Raw genomic sequence first — 24185 nt, 5'->3', positions numbered from 1 at the left:
GATCTACTGGGGACAAGCCACGGCAATCAGATCTCTGGCACGGAGTCTGGTCCTGTGGCTCAGAAGGGAAGGGAGGAAAAGAGGTGAACTGTTGTGATAGGGGACTCCATAGTTAGGGGGACAGATAAGAGGCTCTGTGGAAGAGATTGAGTATCCCAGATGATATATTGCCTCCCAGATGCCAGAGTCTGTGATATCTTAAATCTAGTTCACGGTATTCTCAGGAGGGACGATCAGCCAGATGTTGTGGTCCATATAGGGACCAATAACGTGGGAAGGAAGGGTGAGGAGGTCCTGCAAAGAGAGTTCAAGGTGTTATGTGATTAGTTGAAGGACAGGACCTCCAGCATAGTGATCTCCAGAATTGCTAACCGTGCCACATGCTCGTGAGGATAAATATAGGAGGATAATGCAGCTTATGTGTGGTTAAAGGCATGGTGTAGGAGGGAGGGCTTTAGGTTTCTGGATCATTAGACTCTCTTCCAGGGATGAGACGGTTTGCATCTGAACTGGAGGGGGATTAATATCCTAGCAAGAAGGTTTGCTAGTGTTGTTCTGGTGGGTCTAAACTAGATTTGTTGGGGGATAGGAACCAGAGTGCCAGAGCAGAGAGAGGAGTGGAGGATGGAAAAGATGATGTGAAAGTTGCATGCACCATTAGAAGTAAACGGATTGTACATGGTGGAAATGTTCTTGGGTGTATCTATTTCAATGCAAGGAGTATTGTAAGAAAGAAGACAAACTTAGAGTGTGGATTGGTACATGAAATTATGACATTGTGACCATTAGTGAAACTTGGTTACAGGAGGGGCAGGACTGGCAGCTCAGTGTTCCGGGCTTCTGTTGCTTTAGGCGGGATAGAATGGGGGATGTAAGGGAGAGAAGTGATATTGCTCATCAGGGAAAATATCACAGCTGTGCTCAAGCAGGACAGACTAGAGGGCACGTCTACTGGGGCTTTATGTGGAACAGGAAAGGTATGACCACATTCATGGGTTGTATTAGAGACTACCTAAGTCAAAGAGAATCGGAGGAGTAATTCTGTAGAGAGATAACAGACAGCTGAAGGAAACATTAGGTTGTGATGGTAGGACATTTTAATTTTCCACATATTGACTGGGACTCCCATATTGTTAAAGGGCTGGATGGCTTGGAGTTTGTCAAATGTGTTCAGGAAAGTTTTCTAAATTAATATATAGATACCAACTAGAGAGAATGCAGTTCTGGATCTCCTATTAGGGAACGAGACAGGATAGGTGACAGAGCATGTGTTGGGGAACATTTTGGGTCCAGTGATCATAATGCCATTAGTTTCAAGTTAATTATGGAGAAGGATTGGTCTGAGCCTTGGGTTGAGATTCTAAATTGGAGAAAGGCTAATTTTGAGGAAATGAGAAAGGATCTCGAATGCGTGGATTGGGTAAGTTATCTTTGGGCAAGGATGTGCAAGGTAAGTGAAGGATCTTCAAAGGTGAAATTTTGAGAGTACAGAGTTTGTATGTTCCTATCAGGATTAAAGGCAAGGTTAGCAAGCATAGGGGACCTTGGTTTTCGAGGGCTATTGGGGATCTGGTTTAGAAGAAGAGAGAGGTGTATAGTTGGTATAGGCAGCATGGAGCAAATGAGATACTAAAAAATACAAGAAAAATCTCAAGAAAGAAATCAGGAGGGCTAAAAGAAGACGTGAAGTTGCTTTGGCAGACAATGTGAAGGAAAATATGAAGGGTTTCTATGGGTATTTAAAAAAATTTTTTTAGACATACAGCAAGATAACAGGCCTTTTTGGCCCATGAGTCCATGGTGGCCAATTTACACACAATTAACCTACACCCACAGTACTCTTTGAAACGGTGGGAGGAAACGAGCCCAGAGAAAACCAATGCAGACAAGGGGAGAACGTACAAACTGCTTACAGACAGTGTAGGATTCGAATCCTGGTCCCAATCGCTGATGCTGTAAAGGCATTGCTCTAACCATTATACCAACCCTGCGCCGCCCTATTTTAAGAGCAAAAGGATAGTGTTACGAGCCCAGAGGACCCCAAAACCCAGCAGCAATAGAAATTCACCAAGACAAACAAAAGTTACTTTTAATTATCTTTAAACATGAAAATAGGATCATACTTTATTTTATTACTTTTAACAATTTTACCCCCTTCTAATTCTAAACGCAGGTGTATATAATGTTTGTATAAGTTCAGAAACGTACTTTAATTTACAGTTCAATCTCATTTATCACTCTTCCAAATTCACCGGAATCAGGCAATTCTTATACTGTGCACAGAATTTAACATGTATAAAGTTCACCAGGCTTTGATCCTCAGCAGGTAAATGGTTACTGCTCAGGAAGGTTCTTGTTGGTTTTCAGAGAGATTTGTTGCTCCTTGTATACCCACAACTGATTCCTTCCTATCAGCCACTTTAGTGTCTTGCCGAAGAAACTTGCCCCATCAGGGTTTTCCAGATGATAACCTCTTTCTTTCAGGTCACCACAGAGTTCCTTTTTGTTTCCCTTATTTCAAGTGAAACTTTATGCAGCCAGCCATCTCCTCTTGTATGGACCACAAGGGCTTTGACCAGGTTGAACTAAGAGCTCATAACACATCTTCTAAATGGGGTTTTCCACAAGTTTGCCAGCTTGTCATGTTCCAGTCCCAGCTGCTGCTGAACTGCTCTCTCTCTCTCTCTCTCTCTCTCTCTCTCTCTCTCTCTCTCTCTCACACTCACACTCACACTCACACTCACACTCACACACACACACACACACACACACACTCATTTTCCAAAACAATAATCCATTACTCCACAGCCAGTCCAATTAATACCTACTTGTGAAGTCCTTATAGGCATTATTCAAAGTTTTTGCAAAGGTACTCGGATCCTGGACTGTCTGGGTTGAATCAAGCTGTTGGACTTTAAATGATATGTCTTTTGAAATGTTTGCATGTGACCTACACTAAAAGAGCCTGCCACAATTTATCTCCTTTAAATCATATCTATATACAATATAAAATATAACAATCTGTCACAATAGTAAGGGACAAAATTTGTCCCCTTGAAGATCAGAGTTATTAGCTTAGTATGGAGCCAAAAGAGATAGGGGTGGGGGGGAAATCATAACTTTTTTTTCATCCCCATATTCACTCAGTAAACAGATGCAGAGTTGTGGGAAGTAAAGAAAACCAACAGTGAGGTTATGGAATCTATACAGATGAAAGAGGAGGGGATACTTGCTGTTTTAAAGCAAATAAGGGTGGATAAGTCCCCAAGGTCTGATAAGATATTCCCTCGGACCTTGAGGGAGACTTGTGTAGAAATTGTAGGGGCTCTGCTAGATGTATTTAAAATATCTTTAGCCATGGGTGTGGTGCCAGAGGATAGCTCACATTGTTCTGTTGTTTAAAAAAGGCTCCAAAAGTTACCTTGGAAATTATAGGATAGTGAGCCTGACATCAGTAGTAGGTAAATTATTGTAAGGTGTGCTAAGAGATTGGATATACAATTATTTGGATAGCCAGAAACTGATTAGGGATAGTCAACATGGCTTTGTATGTGGTAGGTTGTATTTTTCGAGGATATTACCAGGAAAGTTAATGAAGGAAAGGCTGTGGATGTTGTCTATGTGGTATTTAGTAAAGCCTTTGACAAGGTCCCACGTGTGAGGTTAGTCAGGAAGGTTCAGACCCTTGGTATTTATGTTGAAGTGAATTGGATTCGACAATGGCTGGATGGGAGAAGCCAGAGAGTAGTGGTGGATGATTGCTTCTCAGACTGGAAGTGTGTGACTAATGGTGTGCCTCAGGGATCGGTGCTGGGACCATTGTAGTTTGGAGATGTTGCTGACAGCAAAAAAAGCTTTTCAAGGCTAGAAAAATGTGCTGAAAAGTGGCAAGTGGAATTTAATGCAGACAAGTGTAAGGTGTTGCATTTTGGAAGGGCAAACCAAAAAAAGGACATACACGGTAAATGTTGGGGCACTGAGGAGTGCTGTAGAACAGAGAGATCTGGGAATACAGAATCAAAATTCCCTAAAAAGTGGTGTCACAGGTAAATAGGGTTGTAAAGAGAGCTCTTGGCATATTGGCCTTCATTGATCAAAGATTTGAGTATAGAAGTTGGGATGTTATGGTAGAATTGTATAAGACATTGGTGAGGCCAGATTTGGAGTATTGTCTGGTCTGCAGTTTTGGTCACCTAACTACAGGAAGGATATTAATAAAGTAAAAAGAGTGCAGAGAAGATTTAATACATTGTTGACTGAACTTCAGGAATTGAGTTACAGGGAAAGGTTATAAAAGGTTGGGACTTTATTCCCTGAAGTGTGGAAGAATGAGGGGAGATTTGATAGTGGTATTTAAAATTATGAGGGGAATAGACAGATGAAATGTAGATAGGGTTTTTCCATTGAGGGTAGGTGAATTACAAAACAGAGGGCATGGGTTAAGGGTGAAAGCGGTAAGGTTTCGAGGGAACTTCTTCACACAGAGAATGTGGAACGAGCTGCCAGCTGAAATGGTGAATACAGGCTTAATTTTAACATTTTAGAAGAATTTGGTCAGGTTCATGGATGGGAGAGGTATGGAGGGCTATGGACTGGATGCAGGTCAGTGGGTCTTAGCAAAATAAAATGGTTGGGCACAGACTAGAAGGGCTGAAAGGGCCTCTTTCGATGCTGCAGTGTTCTATGATTCTAGAAAGTGCTAATCCCTGTGTGTGAAATTCGCTCTCAGATAAATGCATGAGATCACATGTATTATTTTGATTGACTTCATATTTCCCTACATTACTTAATTGACAACATTTCATCAATGTGTGGTTGGTTGTAAAGCACTTTGGGAAGGCCTGACACTGAGGAGACTGTCATAATTCTGTAATTCTTGGATTCTGTTACCTCTGAGGAATGTAACACAAGATTACCCAGTCATTCTAGATAACTGAATTTTTTTTCATACCAACAGTCAACTCTGAGGCCAGTTCTTCTTGAAGTAAGCTGTTATTCCAAGCAAGTCATGGTCACTCCTCAGTGAGGTTATATAGTTTTATATCTTTGGCGATATTGTTTAGCATCCCATTAATCTTATTGTTTATGATCTGCTTGTCTGAGCAAGCTTTTAATGGTGTTCGGACATAAACATCTAACCCCCAATATTCATCTCTTAGACCATGGCATTTTTCTATTCTCTGCCATATATTTATGATTGACTGCCTCCTGTGGTTGCAGCCAAACGTGAGACTAAAAGCTGACTTGTGGACAGTTTCACAGAGCTGCTGCGCTCTGTCTGCAGTGGACATCCTGAGTTCCCAGTTGCATGCCATTTCAACTCCCATTCCTATGATCTCAATGACCTGCATATCCTGGGTCTTCTACTCTGCCAGAATGTGGCTCAACGTAAACTCGGAATATAGCACCTTGTATTCCGCCTGGGCGCATTACAGCCCAATGGCTCGAAATTTGAATGATCCCAATTTCAGGCAACATGCTTCCTCTCCCTTCTGAGTCACTTTTGTTCTTGGCTCCTCTTTCTCCACTAAACCCCCCCCTCCCAATTATTCTTCTTTTTCACCACCCCTCCTGTCCCCTCCACCCTTTTCAACAAGCATCTCACCCATTTTTCAAGCCTGAAAGATTGATTATATATCTTTGCTACCCTATGGACCTGCTGAGTTTCTCCAGAACTTTAGTGTATTAATCACCCTTTCTTATTATCTTCACTTTTATGTTCTATCCTCTCCCCCCACCCCCCCCCACCACCATATTTCCATTCTATCTCATCTGATTTGCCCTTTGTCTCTCCCCTTTTCACTCCCATTATCACTTTCTCAACAACAGATTCCAAAACCAGTGGACTGTGTCCACTGATCATCACTCCACAGCCAGATGTTACTTCAACTTGTGTCACTCCTCTCCCTCTACCTGACCCTCTGCTTTTCCTCTTAAATCTTTCTCCCCTTGTCTGCCACCTGCCAACCAGTTGTCTCTGCATTTCTCCATCATCCATTGTCCTTCCCTGGATCTCTCAAGTCCCAATGGGATCTTCCCAACCCCTCCCACTATGTCCCTGTTACAATGGCTATCTCCCCATTGCATTCTCATTCAAACCTGGAAGGTTGACCATTTGTTTTCTCCCACTGATGCTGCTCAACCCTCTGAGTTTCTCCAGCAGATTGTTTGTTGCTCCAGGTTCCAGAAGCTGCAGTCTCCCCCTGTGTGTCTCCATTTGGAAATTGGCCTATAAAACTTCCTCTGATTATATTTTATAATTTTACATAAAAATGGGGAATGTTCTTCATTCTTTTCCCAAAATGAGATGTGGGTTATTGGGCTTTTTATTCATTTCGGGGAAGTGGCTTATTTGTTCTAGTTCCATACTTTTTTGAATTTCATTTTTCTTCATTTATTGATTAATGTATTGAATATTCACAGCAGAAATTTTGTTATTTGCCAGCACTGGAATTGACAGCCAATTTGCACATGCACTAGTGAGATAAATCATTATGTTGGGGGTCAGGTTGGGAAGGTGGTCGAATGGAAAAAAAATATTGCCAAAGAGGAGAGGAAAAACACCCTGTTCCTCTTCAAAGCGGCACCAGAAGACCATTTCCATCGAGTTGAGAAGGCAGATTAATGTCTCGTCAGAAAAAGAATGTCTCCAACAGTGAAGGACCTTTTAACTTTATCTACCAATGATTGTTATCTATCAATAAAAGCAAGTATAATAGTCCCTGAGGCATCTGGTGCTCTTCAGTCACCAGAAAATGCAAAATACAAACTCAACTATGCAAAGCTTGTAGAGGGCACAATAGTATTATCTAATGAATTTGGAAGAGCCTTCCTTTTCCAAAAATAGCTTAGCACATAGATATAAATGCCATGACAAGATCAATTCAACATCGCTATTTTAAAATTAATTTTGTGTCCTCAGGACCTTAATTTTGTAAATGTAAAGTAGTTAATCAAATCTTGAATATAATTTGACTTTGTTCCTTTATGGTTTGCAATTGAAGGCAAGTTAATGAACCCTTGCTAATCAAATAGTTTTGTAAAAATGAATAGTTTTATTCAGAATGTTTTGTATTATATTGATGTAAACCACTAAAATTAATAGCTTGTTATGTGGTGGGACAGAAGCACAGTTTGTGATAGTGTTAGACAACTGGAATCCAGTGTTTGAATCCAAGCCTTCCACTTGATGGAGTGCTGCTGAGAGTTGAGTTTACAATTTGAAAAGACTTCATGATGACATTTTAACCAACATTTTGGTCCTGATTGTTCAACGAATAAGGAGGAAAAGCTGATTTGAATTAGTGTTTGAGTCGTATAGCATGGAAGCAGGTCATTTGGCCCATCCTATTCATGCAGGTCATCAAGTACCTATAATTTTTTGTTTTCCTGCACTTTGCATGTAACCTTCTAAGCCATGGCTTTTCAAGCACTTGTATAAAAACTTAAATATTGCACGTCTCAGGCTTCGTCACCCCCTACTCCCCCAATTGGGCAGCACATTCAAGGTTTTACCCACGCTCTCAAATACTCTTTAAATCTCCTTCCAATTCCTTAACCCTACACCATCTGGTTATCATTATCTTTATTATGGCAAAAAAATGTCACTGTCTATCCCCCTCATTATCTTTTATGCCTCAATCAGGTTGCTCCTCTGCCTTCATTCGCAAGAAAACAAACCAGCCTGTCTAGTCTTCTCATTCCTCTAAGTCCACCCATGCAACTCTGTGGGTCTATCTTATTTGCACTCACTTAACATCATGGCAACCAGATCTGTGCACACAACTCCAGTTGTGGCTTCATTTGGGATCGACTCATATTACCTTAATAAAATGCTTGCAACAATTCCATAGTTGAATTATTGGCTGCAGAAAGTTGCATGAAATGCATCAATTGTGAAGAGGGAGTCATTTTATTTTTAAAGATGAGTGACCAGTCCTGTTGTGTTAGTCCACTTCTGAAGAACAGAGCTGAGTTCTTGGTTCCATTAATGGGCAATGAACTTCTCAAAGAAGAATATCAACAATTGATGGGAATGGAGGAACTGAGAGAGTTAATGGCATCTCACTCAGTGCATTAGCTCTATTTATCCCAGGCACAGATCCCAGAATTTAGTGGGAAAAGTGCCAGTGAAATGTCAGCAATGTCATTCATTCTGACCCTGTCTGAACGGCTGATGGAGGCAACTACTTATACAGTATTTTAAAAGTATCTGCATTTGAATACTTGAAACCCTAAGTCATAGAAGGCTACAGACTACGGCACGGTTAGAATAGCAGCTAGCACAACACTGCTACATTGCCATCAACCTGAGTTCAAATCCAGCACTGTCTGTAAGAGTTTGCATGTTCTGCCTGTGACCTGCGTGAGATTTCTTTGGGTGCTCTGGTTTAACCATGCCCTCAAAATGTAAAAGGTTGGCAGCTTAATTAGGTGTAATTGGTAGCATGGGTTTCATGGGCCAGAAGGCTCTTTTACCATTTATATTAGTAATTTTTTAAAAAATAAAATGAAATGAAATGCTGCTAAATAGAATCAGCGTGGATAGGCACAATGGATGGTGTGAACATGGGGGCTGAGGAGCCTGTTTCAGTGCATATGAATCTATGGGCAGGCAGAAAACATTCACACTTTTCCAACAACACTCTTCCATACCTATGGATAAAACAGAAACATTTATTTATCGCAAACAATTTTAACTTTGTGATCATTAACATCTTAAATTCATATTTTTGATTTGGGTCATCCGTGTTAAGTTTGAAAACAATCTGATGGAATCTATCTGAAGTGCATTGAAGCATGGCTTCCTTTTTACAGGTGGAAGCTCTTAACGGATATGTATTTTCAATGAAAACACTTCTACAGTCACCATGTAGTGTGTAAACAGCACCAGACAACAAGCTGGGGTGTCAGGAGCCTTGTGTTCTGCGCCCTTATGATGGTGGTAATGTGATTGCAGCTTGTACAGTCTAGGAAGAATTTGTAGCGAGTGAACAGAGCAATTCATTAAAACAATAACTTGTGTTTTTAAAAAAAAAAAGCAGGAAAAATAAGATGGTGAATACTGAAATGTAAATAGATCCTTCTGACTCTGAGGATTTGGTGGTAACTACTCATTATTGAGTCATCCTGCAATTTGATTATCTGAGTGTAGGTAATTAACAAAATTAACTATTTTATAAAACATGAGTCACGTTTGTGTGTCCCCAGTTCTGAATTGACTTTGCTTTTGTCTACAGGAGACATGTACTCCCAAGATCAAACTACCATCTTAGAAGGTGAACTAGAGATTGTGATTTCCAGTGAAAAATTACGCTGTTAATTTGATTTGGGGAATAATCTAGCAAAATTCAAATTTAATCCCAGTGTTACCAAATTGCAATGAAAACGAAGCAGATTATTTGTGATTTCATTAATATCATGATGATCTGCACCATTATGTGTTGAGTTTAAATTTGCTGTCATGAGGAAAATAATTCTGCAAAATTGTTTCTTGTTTGGGGCTTTATTCTCTGTGGCTGCTATTATATAATTGCAAAGTTTTGTTTCAATTTAATTTTAACCCAGTTAAATTTTGCACACAATAACAATATTTTTTCCTTTTAGTTTCAAGCATATCACGCCCATTGAGGTTTGGTCTAAAAGCAAACTGATGTTGCTCAGTCAGCTGCAAATCCTGCTGTTAATGCACAACCTGCGTTTGGCTGTAGCAGCTGTCTGAACATGTAATATTTAGTGCTAGTTGATAGTCTTTGACATTTTTATTTTCCTCCCCTTCATTCCTTCCAATCACACCCACAAATAATGGTTGAAATGTTACAATCAATAATTTTTCCATATATCCTTTCATTCAGTGACTTTTAAGATTCAAGAGGCAAGCCTAATTGACTATCCTGTGGTTTTGTTTTTCTCTCTTTCACTGTATTGACACAAGTACCTGTAGCTATAGCAATATGTGGCACTGGGTAGCAAATTATAGCATGTTAATTACCCTATTGTTCATAGTTGGCAGTGTCAGTAAAGTAAAATACTCAGGTCATGATTTTTTAATGCTGTATCTGCCAGAACAAAAACAATTTTCTCATGCAAATTGCTCATTGCTTTCACGTTAAGATGGTCAAATATGTTGAAGAGCAGCAATGGCTTTGATGTATCCAAAGTCTGTTCCTATAGCTTTTTAAGATTATTAGCCAGTTACTATTTGTTATCATCTGACTTTTTACAACCAGACAAAACAGCCTTTGTCCTGACCACAGTGCTATAGATAATATATACATATTATATAATGCGTGCGTGCATGGGCATGTGTATAAATCTTGTATTTATAAAAACTTTAGAAGGGCATAATCTCTTGTCTTACTAAAATCCTGCATCCTTAAAGGGCAGGTAGCAGGACTAAGAAAGAGCAAAATTTGCAAAACTCAAAATTGACCAAGTGTGCATCTCCTAATTTTGTTTAGAAGTAGCATACTTGAAGATCTATGATTAAGGATGATGCGGGGGTTGAAAAGAGCACATGGACAATGGGGGGGAGGGGGGGGGGATCTAGTGGGGAAGTGATAACTTGAATTTTACTGGAGTGAGGTTTGAAACTTGGAGGAGACTGCAAAACACCTTTGTGAAATAGGAATGGTTACGGATTAATCACAATTCAGAGAGCCAGATGATAAAACATTTGGTAAACAAGTGCATCAAAATCTGGTTAAAGTGGCAAGTGATCTATTGCATCTGTCATTTATAGTGCATGGAAATTGCTGATATATTCTCTTGGCAACCTCTTCAGATTGTCATTGGAAATAAACTTCAGAAGTTGAACAAAATGTAGACTTCGGAACTTTTGCAAATTCTTGCATAACTACTAAATTACTTGCCTTGATGATTCAATTGATCAATCATTTTTGATTCCACTTTTGTTGGTTTGAATATATGGGCAATGGATGGAAAGATGCTTCCACGTCTGTACTTGAGCACTGCAAATTGTCAGAGGCAGTTGAGAGAGAGAATGATGATGCAATTTATAATTAAACTTAAATAAAAGAAATAAATATTTCTCTTTCAAAAGGGCCTCAAAATGGTTGGAATGACCCTCCAGCTTTGAGTAGGATGCCAAAGAAAAAGCAAATGGTAATTGAACAAATATTTAAGTATTTTATCTCTCATGTGAAATCAATGCTAGAAATTGTAGCTGAGGTGGGTCAGTTTTAGTGACCAAAAGATGATAAGGCTAGAGAACAGATTCATATTTTGTTCACAATTATACATTTTTGGGCCAATTTCTTCATCCATAACAAGAATTGTGTTACCCATGTAAGCCAGCATTAGAGTGCAACTATACCTTTTTGTCTCAGGGCAACTCAGAGGTAGCTTCCGTAACCTGGGCTCAATCCCCTCTTCTGGACCTGTTGTGTGGAGTCGTCCCTGTGATTGTCTGGTGCTCAAGTTTTCTTCAACATACCAATGACTTACCGAAGATGTGTAGATTGAAAAGTTAATTGGCTACAATAGGATGCCCCTATCTAGGTAGTTGGGAAGGGAATTGGGTGAAATTAGTGGGCATATGAGAGAGAATAGTGTACTGTGAAATAAGAGAGGGAAAGAAATTGATGTTGGGAGGGTGGGAAGGGACTATAGACTTGGTGGTAAAGAAACATAAGAAAATGTGAAATGGTTGTTGGACTGATGCCTCCAAAGGGAGAGTGAATTTATCCTTAATAATTTTATAAGGAAAAATGTGCAAAACACAAGATTCTTAATGTTAACTACATACAAAGTTGTTATGCAAATATAATAAGAAATATATAACAGGTTAAAAATGTTATTGACATTTCTACTGCTGTTATGACCTAGCCAAAACCTTGTCCCAAATTTTGCTGACCCATTTGGACTCTCAAATTGAAATCTGTGACAAACTTTTAGTATCTGAGGTGACCGCCATTCGGAACAAATTGGTTTCCAGTCAGAGTATATATTGATGTTCACCTTGCAGTTTGAGCTCACTTGAAGACATCCCCATGTAAGTGAGAATGTGCCTCAATACCTGTATTTGTTCCCATGAGATCATTTCCCATTCTTTTAAACTTCAAAGCATATAATGATAGTTTCCTTGTTCTCTCCTCGATGACAATCCACAGCAAACCCCCTTTCGATCCATGTGCCACGTCCTCACCCATCTCAGTGCCTGACCCTATCCCTTTAAAGTTTCACTGCCCTTCTCATCGTAACTCCCCTGGGCTCCCCATCATGAGCCAAGTTGGATATGTTAAACTTGGGCTCCTCATCCAAATCCTCATTAGGATCAATAGTTTGGACCCCAGCTTCCTTCTGACCCCAGAACAGCCCATTTATTTATACTTGATTTTTTTTTTGGTTAATCCACAATAGTTGTAATTTTGGTTTATTTACCTTGTGTGGCACATCGTTGAGGGATTTCTGAAAATTCTAATGCACCACATTCCCAGGTTTTCCCCATGTTCATTCTGCTACCCGATACAGTTTCACATTTGGTAAATCAGTACTGCTTCGCCCCAATTTTAAGTGCGCTGTCACCATTTCCTTCTTGATAGATTCCAGCAATTTTGCTACTGTGATTGTCAGGAGTTGCCTGCTAAAGATAGTGGATCTTGGAATGAATGATCCTCTACTGAAAATTTCCAGTTCAGACAGACCTGCTGTATGTTCATGTTAGTTTGTTTTCATCACAAAGTTAAATATTTGTGTATTTACTGGTTATGCAGATACATTAATATTTGCATTTTAGAGTTGTTAAGGTTTTAATTTATCATTTCTGAATCCCATAAGGCGGCTGTTACTTTGGTCTTGACCTTTAACATTAAACAATTCAGACTGACTTTTGATTTATTCACCTTCATTTCCATTTCCAACGTTTTGCAGTTTCCAGGCAACTTTACACCTCCTGCACCCATCACTGCTCCCATTATGAACCCAGTCGCAGAGCCACAGACTTCAATCCAGAATCAACAGACTCTTCCTGTGCTGCACAGTGCGTTCCAGCAAGCTCCAAACCAACTAGGAGTTCAGAATCATTACCAAGGAATGCTGCAGCCAGGGATGCAGTCCACCGTACAGACAATGGTGCCAAAACATAGGACTGAAGAAGCACCTGGTGCTCCAACTGGCGACACCATGCTGGTACAATCCTTTTCCTGTGTTGTGTGTCTATTCATGACTTGCAGATAAACTTGGCATAATTTTCTTTTTCAATATTTTTATTGAAATTGAAGTTCCACATTGAAAAATACATAGGAATACATATTAAAAGTCAAAAAATAATACATTACACTTAGATCATACTAGTTCATCCAAGGTACCCAGCATTCTCAATTAAATTAATTTACAGTAATATTTTGTTACTTTATTAAACAGATCTAAACCCACTACCAAAAACAAAGGTGTTTGGCAAGGAGAGAAAAAAAATTCCTAATCAAAGTAATAAATTACCTTATTAGTCAACACTTCTGCATTCATATCAAATCAGCGATTCTCCTAAAAGGGTCCCCACAGTGATTTAAAACTTAAATTCAAATCAGAAATTGAGCATCTAATCTTCTCCAAATTTAAACAGGACATGACATCATGTAGCCATTGAGCATGAGTTGGCGGAGCAACATCCTTCCACCTGAACAACACCATAAGAGAAATAAACGCTAATACATGCAAATCAGATGCCGTTAGACTTTTGCCAGTCTCTCCAACTAAACCAAACAAGGCAGTTCAAGGATTAGGCTTAAAATTGACTTTACAGGAAAAAGTTTGAAAGATTTCATTCCAGTATTTCTCAAGGTTTTGGCATGTCCAAAACATATGAATTAATAAAACATCTCCATTGCTGCATCTATCACAACAAGGAGATGCATTGGATAAAAATGAGGTAATTTGACTTTGGACATGTGAGCTCTATTGATGACTTTAAGTTGTAGGAGGGAGTGCAGCACTAACTTGGCATAGTTTTAAATCAATATGCTTGTCCTCGCATTACAAAATTGATCCAAGTCAGGAATATTGAATGTGTATAATGCACTAAAGTCTATATAATTTTATATGTTGTAATTGTACTCCTCCATTTCCTCTGCACCTTACTCCATACACCCTCTGTGTACAAAAAAAATGTTCTACCTGTTACCTTTTAAATCTTTCTCCTTTCACCGTCACCCCATGCTCTCACTTACCCAGGGAAAAGGTCTATGACCATTCACTTTTCTATGCCATTTGTAGTTTTACATAGCTTATTAATATCACGTCTCAGCCTTCTATGCTCCAGGGGAAGAAGTCCAGCCTATCCAGTTTCTCCTCATAGTTCAGCCCCTGCAATCCCAGTAACATCCATACAAATCATTTCCACACCCATTCCAGCTGAATGACATCCTTCCTAGACCTGGGTTTTGTGTACATAGAAACACACAATTCTCCAAACATGGTCTCACTAACGACTTGTGCTGGTGTTACATGACACCCCAACTCATGCCTTTATTCCCCTGTCCAATGAAGGCAAGTGTGCAAAAGCTTCCTTCAGCACCCTCTCTGCCTCATTTTCAGGGAACTTTATGCTTGTACCCTGAGGTCTCTCTGTTCTACAACCCACCCCAGGGCCCTGCCGTTTAACCCAATGAAATATTTTGCACTTGTCCGAGTTAAATTCCCTCTCTTGGCCTAGTTCATCTAGACTAGGAGGGGTCTCCAAACTTTTTAGACTATCAACCCCTCCATGGAATTCTTGATTCCTCATGTACCCCCAAAGCATGGAATCCTTGGAGTGTGGCACTGCTGGACGGGGGATGGGGAGGTGCCAGTGGTGTTGGACACATACCACCTTCTTCTCCACTCTGTCAGACCTCCGCTCTCTACTTATTAAGAGGGCGAAGTCAAATACAACATGGCAGCCACCAAGGCCAGCTCTTGCAAGAGTGATATTTTCCGTAGACACCCCTCTGATTTCAACCACAAAAGTGCAATTGACCCCCCCCCCCCCCCCGCAGAGGTTGATCTGGACCACTTTGTAGACCCCTGATCTAGATTAGATAATCTTCATTATCGACCTTCTGACTCCTTCCACCAAGCCAGTCTTGTATCCATTTGCCTTATACACCATATGATCTGAACCTCCCTATCAGTTTTCCATTCAAGACCTTGTCAAGGGTCCATCAACAAACATCTACTGCCCTGCCCTTGTCAATTCTCTTGGTCGCTTCTCTAAAAAGAAACTCAATCAAATTCATGAGACAGGATTTTGCACACACAAACCCATGCCCATTATCCCTGCTTTTCCAAATGCAGGTAGATCCTGCCTCTTGTAATCCCCTTTAATTAATTCAGTATGGCTAATGGTGATACAAAATTCTCTGCCAAGGCCCCAGCAGTTTCAAGACACCTCTTCCCTTTGCTTCCCACAATGTCCCATGATACACATGGACTTGGTCAGGCCCCAGGATGCATTCACCTTTAAGAATGCAAGCACTTTTCTTTTGCAATGTGTTTCAAGACACCAATGCTTTTTTTCCTGAATTCCCTATTATGATTGTCCAAGTTATACAAATTCACTTTTACAGAAATCATAAATCTCTCCCCAAACATTTGAGAATAGGAATTCACAGAATTTGTGTGTTGAGTGGAAGTAAATCAACACAAAAATGTAGTTAAACAAGAAAATGTACAGATGCTGTGATTGTAATGTACACAAAATGGCTGGGGAAACTCAGCAAGTCCCGCAGCATTCTTTATGTAGCAAAGGTAAAAGATAAGCCACTTTCAGGTGGCCAGAATACCCCAATGTAAAGGTGCCTAAAATACCCAAATGCGGCTGTTGGGAGGCCACCTGAAAGCGGAGAACCCTGACCCGAGGAGTACTTACCCAACCCTCCTCGGGTAGGTGTATTCTCCGCTTCCGAGCGCTCCCCCTAGGCACCTGAAAGCAGGCGGGACTGCGGCCACAATCAACAGGAGCCGGTGTTTGCTCCGTGGTGCCTCTCCCGCTGCAGACCTTTCAGGTGCCAGAACAGCACCTTCAGCGCTGGCACCTGAATGTCGCTTCGCACACCCCTGCAGCTGGCTCCGGAGCCGCATTCTTCAGTTATTCCACCTGAAAGTGGCTTACCAATAGTTCGAGCCTGATCCTTCATCAGGGTAAAAGGAAAGTTTAGGCAGGTGCCTGGATAAAATGGTGGGGGAGGAGGTCATCTTCTTCTGGCTATCCATCCCATAGGATGATGATGGTTCCTTTCAGTCAGTTTGCGAGGTTTGATAATGTGGGTCCTGGAGACGCTGTACAGGCTGATCCTTGACAGGCCCTGCTTGATGCATACTTGGCAGGTGAGGCCTGGAGGGGTGACAGGGGCAGAAGCTCTGTTGTGGCACTTCCTGTACCTTTCCTCTGTTGCCTCTTTGAGCTTTTTTTCTCAGCAGTGTCCCCACCTTTCCGATGGCGTCCCTCCACTGTGAGCAATCTTGAGCCAGATCCTCCCATGTTGATGGGGCAATGTCAGCTTTCATGAGGGTCCTGTGCAGAGCATCCTTGTACCGTAGTCGCTGGCCTCCTCATTTTTGGGTACCACTGGGCAGTAAGTCATACAAGATGTCCTTGGGCAGTCTTCCGTCAGGTATTCTGACAACATGTCCTGGCCGGCACAGTTGGGCTGACATCACCAAGATTAAAACTGCTGCCATTCCGGATTGAGAAAGGACCTCAATATTGGAGACCTTGTCTAGCCAGTTGTCTAGGTGGATAAGGGTGGGAGGGAACAAGAGAAAAAAAATGATGTGAAGTGATAGGGTGAGGGGATAGCTCTGAATGGAGGGAAGGGGTGGAGAGCAGGAGGAAAGGAGACAGAGGGAATGGGGAGGGCCCTATGGAAACCAAAGAAGTTGATGATAATGCCATCTGGTTGAAGAGTGCTCAGACAGAATATTAGGTTGGTCCTCCATTTTACGGCTGGCCTTGGTTTGGCAGTGCATGAGTACATAGACAGTCATGTCGGCTTGGGAGTGGGGCATGGAATTAAATGGTTGGCCATTGGGAGATTCCCACTATTGCAGCAGACGGAATGAAGATGAATGAATTCCCAATCGGTGTCTAGTCTCTCTGATGTAGAGAAAGTCCCAGTGGGTGTACCGGATGCAGTAGATGACCTCCTCAGATTCACGTGAAGTGTTTGGGGTCCAAAATGGAGGTGATGAAGGATGGGGTATGGGCACATGCAGCACTTCCTGCATTCCCAGAGCTAGGTACCAAGAGGGTAAATAGTGTATATTTCTTTTCGTGTCTCAACGCACGTGCCTCCACATCTGGAAAAATGCGATGTGATCTTTACTTAAGGAGCATCTTCTGTAATGAATAACTCAGCTACATTAGCTGCACTAATTGGCTGAAATTCTGATTAAACGCCAGCATTAACGAGCCATGCTAGAAATCTTGAGAGCCGTCTACAAGTAAAACTGAATCTGGTGCTTCATTTAACTGAGACCTGAATGTTATTTGATTGGTTCAGCCGGTGCAGCCGATAATGACTGAGAAAATTGCCAAGAGACCCATTCCGGAAGAGCATGCCATTCTGAAGATCACGTTTGAAGGGTTAATTCAGCGGTGTATGACTGCAGCAACTGACCCTGTACGTACTAAATGTGCTAATTTGATAAAAATATTTTGAGAGACTGGTAGATTTTTGTATCTAATGTGAGGTTCCACCAATGTATTTGCACCAACAACTCTGACACCAACAACTAGATTATTTTGAGCACACAATTGCAGATCTGCACTGCTACAATTTTAAGTAACCTTGAAAGCTTATGATATTTAACATTAGATGACTTCATTAGAATGGCTTTGGCCAGAGCATCTAATAGAGCTGCTGCTCTGGTGACTTGGGGTCAATGCTAACCTTCAGATGATCGGCCTAGGCCTGAATCATTGATCACTCCTTACTTCCCATGGATCCTGTGTGACCTGCTGAGTTTCTCCAGCACACTTGTGTATTGCACTCAACCCCAGCCTCTGCAGACTTCTTGGGTGACCTATGATTCTGAATGTGTGGAGTTTGTATGTTGGGCCTGTAATGCGAATTGATGGGCTGATTGGCTTCTCATCATCTCCCTCCTATTACTAGACATAATTTACATGAGGTGAGTGGAGAATCAGAAGGAATTGATTGGAATGTGGGTGGAATAAAATGGCATTAGTGTGTACCGCACGGATGGCATTCTCTTCAATCTGAGGCGCCTGCAAGCTCACACCAAGACACAAGAGCAACTTGTCCGTTAACTACTCTTTGCAGACGATGCCGCTTTAGTTGCCCATTCAGAGCCAGCTCTCCAGCGCATGACGTCCTGTTTTGCGGAAACTGCCAAAATGTTTGGCCTGGAAGTCAGCCTGAAGAAAACTGAGGTCCTCCATCAGCCAGTCCCCCACCATGACCACCAGCCCTTTGAAGAAACACACAAAGATCAGCGTGTACAGAGCCGTTGTCATACCCACGCTCCTGTTCGGCTCCAAATCATGGGTCCTCTACCGGCATCACCTACGGCTCCTAGAACGCTTCCATCAGTGCTGTCTGCGTTCCATCCTCAACATTCATTGGAATGACTTCATCACCAACATCGAAGTACTCGAGCTGGCAGAGTCCGCAAGCATCGAATCCATGCTGCTGAAGACCCAACTGCGCTGGATTGGGTCACGTCTCCAGAATGGAGGTCCATCACCTTCCCAAGATCGTGTTATATGGCGAGCTCTCCACTGGCCACCGAGACAGAGGTGCACCAAAGAAGAGGTACAAAAGAAATCTCTTGGTGCCTGCCACATTGACCACCACCAGTGGGCTGATATCGCCTCCAACCGTGCATCTTGGCGCGTCACAGTTCGGCGGGCAGCAACTTCCTTTGAAGAAGACCGCAGAGCCCACCTCACTGACAAAAGACAAAGGAAGAAAAACCCAACACCCAACCCCAATCAACCAATTTTCCCTTGCAACCGCTGCAACCATGCCTGCCTGTCCCGCATCAGACTTGTCAGTCACCAACGAGCCTGCAGCAGACGTGGACATACCCCTCCATAAATCTTCGTCCGTGAAGCCAAGCCAAAGAAAGAAAAGTGTGAGAGTAGTTTGAATGGGTGCTAATGGTCATTATGAACATGGTGGCTTGAAAGGCTAATTTCTCTGCTTTGTGACTGTCTCCATAACTACTGCCTGTGTTAAGCAGCTGATCACTTTACTCAGGTGGGATGATTCTTAATGTTTTATAGGTTCTATGTTTGCTAGTCTCAGCTAAAACCGTGATGCTAGTTCTGCAGTTAAACAAAGTTCGCAGATGCTGGGGTCAACTGCAAAACACAAACATGCTGGAGAAACTGAACTGCCGACTTTCTCCAGCATGTTTGTGCATTGCATACTAGTGTTGGAACTGTCTCCTTATCCCTGATAGAAAAGAGAGATTGGCTGTCTGTTTAATAAATACATTGAAAAATGTATCATGCTTGGTGCAATGAAGAGATGAAAGCCTTTACAGCCTTGCCTTTCTTCATCGTTGTGAAGTGCAGACACAGTTGCAGTAGTGCCCTAGAGTAGAGAAAGCAAAATAAAGAACCTCAGTAGAAGTCAACCACCTGAAGCCTACTCGACCATCCAGCAAGGTCATGGCCAATTCTGGCAAGTTCCCCTTTTCTTTTGCCTTGATTCTCTTAGTTTGCCAATTTTAGTATTTTAGAGCACCCATGACCCTCTGAGAATTCTTGACCTAATTGGTCAAGAAGAGGAGGGAGAAGAGAGTGTGGACGGGTCATTAGCAACAGGAGATGTTGTTGGAGTCCATGGAGGGGACAGGAGTTTTTGTTATGATCTGAAGCAGAGCAGTTCACATAGCACGCTGTGATGGGAAGGAATTGCTGTGGCTTTCAAAATCAAACCCCAAGGGAACCATTCATTGAGAGCAAGCAAGTCATGAATGATAAGCAGAAAGAAACTTCAGTTTAGTAAAGAAGTAGAATCTGTCTTACACTGAACAGAAACAGGGCCTTCAGCCTAACTTGTCCACGCTGACCAAACTTGAGCTGGCCCACTTGTCAGATTGGTCTACCTTATCAAGCATCTATTCCCACTAATGTCATTTTGTTCTCATATGATTCCCCCTCCCTATCTCACCTGGATTCTTCTGCCATTCACTTGTTCTGAACATCATTTTCATCAGTCAACTAAATAATAACACGAGTTAATTCCTCATGGTCACCAGGAGAATTTGCAGCCTTCATACAGACAGCATCTAAGGTCAGGATGGAACTGGGTCACTGGAATGATGAGGCAGCAGTGCAATTCTGTCTCACTCAAGCTGCAGGGAAAACAGTGACTGGATTTTCAAGTGCATTAATGACAGTGTGACCATTGCAGTAAGTGTTGCTTTCTTTAATGTTTTTTTCTGCACCTAACTTTTACTGACTAGACTTTAAATAAACTTTTGTGCAGCAAACCAAGAGAAAGCTGGATGATGCTAACAAGCGGCTCGAATCCCTGTATGACAAGCTGCGGGACCAAGTGGTGAGTGATGGAACCTGAGTTTCCTTTACATGTTGCAGTTTTTGATGACTCAGACTTAGTGTTGACTGGGAAGAATGTGTGGTATTTCTTCTTTCTTAGTCCATTTCCTGCAGTGTAGGTCTATGCAGATATTAATCATCAAGATTAAACCAAATTCATTACCGTGACCAAAGAAAGTCACTTGAATTTGGTTCTGTTATTGATATCATATTAAAAATCCTTTCTCATTTTTACATTTTCCCCCAGACTGATGCATTGGGAGGGGAGGTGGGGGGGGGGATGGGGAGGAATTATCCTGAGTGACTCTCACTTTGTGGTGTTTGTTTAAAATCCTTTCTACATTGATGTAACTTTCCAAGTCTCCATTCCCATCCCCATTTCAGAAATGAAGGAGCACAAAATAGCATGCAGCCCACATCCCCATGTGCTGTCTCTCCAGAACAAGCACTGGCTGATAGCAGCCTCATTAGTTCATACAAATCAGGTGTGACCAAGCTGTTTGGACAACGCAGAGGTCTTGTAAATGAGCCCAACTTTGGATCATAAATAGAGCCATGAACCAGAAGAAAAAACTTCCTGAAATGAAATAGAAAATCATATGAACCCTTTACATTCAGGAAAATGCCCTTTCGGTTATTCGTGGTGATTGTGAGTTGTTTTGCAACCAAAGAGTATTTAGGTGGGTCCCCTGGAACTGAGCTCCCTTTCTGAATTTTACATCTTCACTTTAAAAAAAAACACCTGAAACCTGGAGGAAATAAACTACTTTGCTGAAGTTCAATTTGCCGTCTATTGAATAAAAGGCAAAGTCGAATGCTGAAGTGTAAACCATGAAATAAAACGGTGGTAATGTTACATAAATTTGACTTTGTCTGCTGTAACAAAGATTTAGGGTTAGGGTTAGGGTGCCTGACACCCTTTGCAGTTAGAGCAAGAGCAGCAAAAGAGAGTCCCCCCTGAGTCAGTGAGCATCCGTGGATTCCCCTCCAGCACTTCCACAGCCACACAGATTCCAGTCCAAACCATCGGGAATCAAAGCTCCAGTTCCAAACCTTTGACACGATCAGGAAGCCTTCAGCACCCTTGGCACCCTCTTGCATCCCAGTTCCAATACCTAGTACTCCTTCAGCCCATCTCCAGCAGTCCGCAGCCTCTGTGGGTTCCTCGCTTTGAGTCACCAATAGCCCACCGCCTATGTGTTCTGGATGCAGGATTTTAAAATAAACTACCATCGGGTCCTTTAACAGGCTATTTAAATTCTGTATGGAGCCGTCTAGATTTGGACCCTTGGAGGAACGCTTTGTCTCCTCTCCCGCTCTCTGCAACCACTGCTCTGGCAGCAGCACCAATTTTTTAAAAAATCCGGCCAGTCCCTATCTCAGCACACTGCTGGTGCCTAGATTTGTTAATGACTTAGCATTGTACTGGGAAGGATGTATGGTATTTCTTATTTCTCAGAGTGATTGGTAGAAACTTTTCCTATTCTGTATTCATGTTTAATATTTTTAAGTACAATTTCCATAAACTGGTTCTCTTTTTAGATCGGTTTGTGTTTAGGTTGTGTCTTGCCATTCACTTTCCAGTGCTGTGTGTTTTGAGAACATGAAAGTGTATTCTGAAAAAAATATAAAAAAATTGAAATTCATTAGGCAAAGCATTTCCTCCTTTCATTCAGATTGTGAAAGTAAATTGTATTAAATAATTGGAATGTCTATGCCACTTCACATATTCTCACTTCTGCCAGGTATATTGTAGCTTCCAGTCATAAATGAAGGCTTCTTGTTGCCTAGTTTTAATGTACTCATTCCAGCTGACCTATTTCATAGGGAAATTAGTATTTGTACGGCAGATGCTGCTTTTCAGAGGATGCCCATATTAAAGATTTGTAGAAAACTGCACACAGTATTGAAGTACACAAACCACCTGCAAGGGACATTTGTTTTTGTGACTAATTCAACCTTGATAGAAGGCCACATCTGGCATTTCTGATTTGTAATGCCTAAAAACACAGGAATGCTGGAGCAACTCATCTGGACTCAGTGTCCATAGGAGGTAAAGACAGATTACCAACATTTCAGGCCTGAGCCCTTCCTCAAGTTCTCGGGCTCAGGTCCAAAACCTCCTTATGGTTGCTATGAGACTGGCTGAGTTCGTCCAGTATCTGTGTATTTTTACTACAATCACAGTGTCTGCAGACTTTCGTGGTTCATTCTGACTTGTAATGTCTGGTTAACTGGTGGAAATATGTACTACCTCTTCTGTAATAACATCAAATAGTTATACTCCAACTGTTTACCCCCTCCTGCCGCACACCCCCTTCCCCCTCAATGCACACTTTCCATCTGTCGATCATCCATTCCTCCATGTGTTAAGGGCCCAATAGAAATGGAGTTTGTGCATCTGTGTTGATTCTTTCTGGTAAAATGTTTTGAGTTTGTTGACTATTTTTACACCAAGATGCCATATGTTTAATAAATTTCACTTTAAAACTGTGACTTATTTTGACATGCTGCACCCTTTTTAAAAAAGAAATGATTTGTGTCTTGGATCTGTTTTTGATCCAAAATTCACTGTCAGCTCATGCTGACATCTCACACCTTGCTATGAATTCCGTTAGAAGATAACCAAAGGCCATTGAAAACAGTACAAAATATTTAACATATTATGTTAGCTCCAATATAAGTTTTGCATTCAAGAAAACATTATGTTGATTTTAAAAATTTATTTCATTTCTTGCAGCTCTCACCGGCTATAGTTGATGGTTTACACAATATCGCAAGAAGCATTGAAACTCGGAACTACCCTGAGGGGTTAAGCATCCACACGCACATAGTGAGCACCAGTAACTTCAGTGAAATCTCTGCATTCATGCCAGTCCTGAAAGTAGTCCTCACCCAGGCTAATAAACTAGGTGTTTGATATATTAAAAAAGATACTTGGTGAAAAGTAAGTGTTGACCAAACCAATGTTGGTTTAGATAAAAATCCGAATCTAAGCAGACATTTGAATACCCATGGTCAAATGTAAAATGGCCATGTATTTCATTCCACATTGCATTTTACCAAGGCAAAACATTCCACTATATAATCAGATAAAGTTAGTCAATGGGAATATACATTGATCTTTTAAATCTATGTTGCCTCTTTTTTACAAAAAGAACCAATGAAAGGACATGACCTACATAGGACAAATTGAATCCGTACAGTATTGTTATAATCCAACTGCATGCAAGTCTGATTGAACTATCAAATGATACACATTATCTCATTGACTTTACTGGCAAAGTGTACTTTAAATGCAGGTCTGTGATTAGCACAAATACATTTATCCAGAGTAGAAGAGTGTGATTTATCGACTTTATGATACTCAATTAATGGCTAAGACCCTGGGAAAAGTACACCGCAAGCTGTACAAAAAACTACTTCATGCTTGTCCTACCCTGTGCTTAATTTTATGATTCAGAAATGCACCTGAAATTCATCTTATTTTAAATAAACATTAATTTATTTAAGTGTATTGTCTTTTAATATTCTGTTAATCCTTCATTACAGTTAAGACAGCTGACTATTAGAATATTAGCAGTAAATTCAATAAACACACAAATGTTACAACTCAATATAATCCTCCTTTATTATTTTCTGGAGCTTTTGAGCA

General features: G+C 41.2%; 1 protein-coding gene across 12 annotated transcripts in view; it reads left to right on the top strand.

Moving 5' to 3' along the window:
• The window catches only part of sec31a (SEC31 homolog A, COPII coat complex component), a 110366-nt gene extending 86324 nt beyond the window's left edge, over positions 1–24042 (top strand). For 9 of the 12 annotated variants that reach the window (XM_069925442.1, XM_069925437.1, XM_069925433.1 and 6 more), the window contains 6 exons: positions 9240–9278; positions 11063–11124; positions 12892–13149; positions 17499–17618; positions 20460–20531; positions 23271–24042. In XM_069925442.1, the coding sequence (XP_069781543.1) occupies positions 9240–9278; positions 11063–11124; positions 12892–13149; positions 17499–17618; positions 20460–20531; positions 23271–23450 (731 nt within the window). In that variant the 3' untranslated portion in view covers positions 23451–24042. Of the gene's footprint in view, positions 1–4957; positions 5028–9239; positions 9279–11062; positions 11125–12891; positions 13150–17498; positions 17619–20459; positions 20532–23270 lie in introns of those variants that run through there. The other 3 variants (XM_069925440.1, XM_069925438.1, XM_069925444.1) reach the window with 2 other exon arrangements.
• The last annotated feature ends 143 nt before the right edge of the window (positions 24043–24185 follow it).

The sequence above is a fragment of the Narcine bancroftii genome, chromosome 3 (assembly GCF_036971445.1).
Source record: "Narcine bancroftii isolate sNarBan1 chromosome 3, sNarBan1.hap1, whole genome shotgun sequence".
Taxonomy (NCBI): domain Eukaryota; kingdom Metazoa; phylum Chordata; class Chondrichthyes; order Torpediniformes; family Narcinidae; genus Narcine; species Narcine bancroftii.
This window is presented reverse-complemented; position numbering and strand designations above follow the sequence as displayed.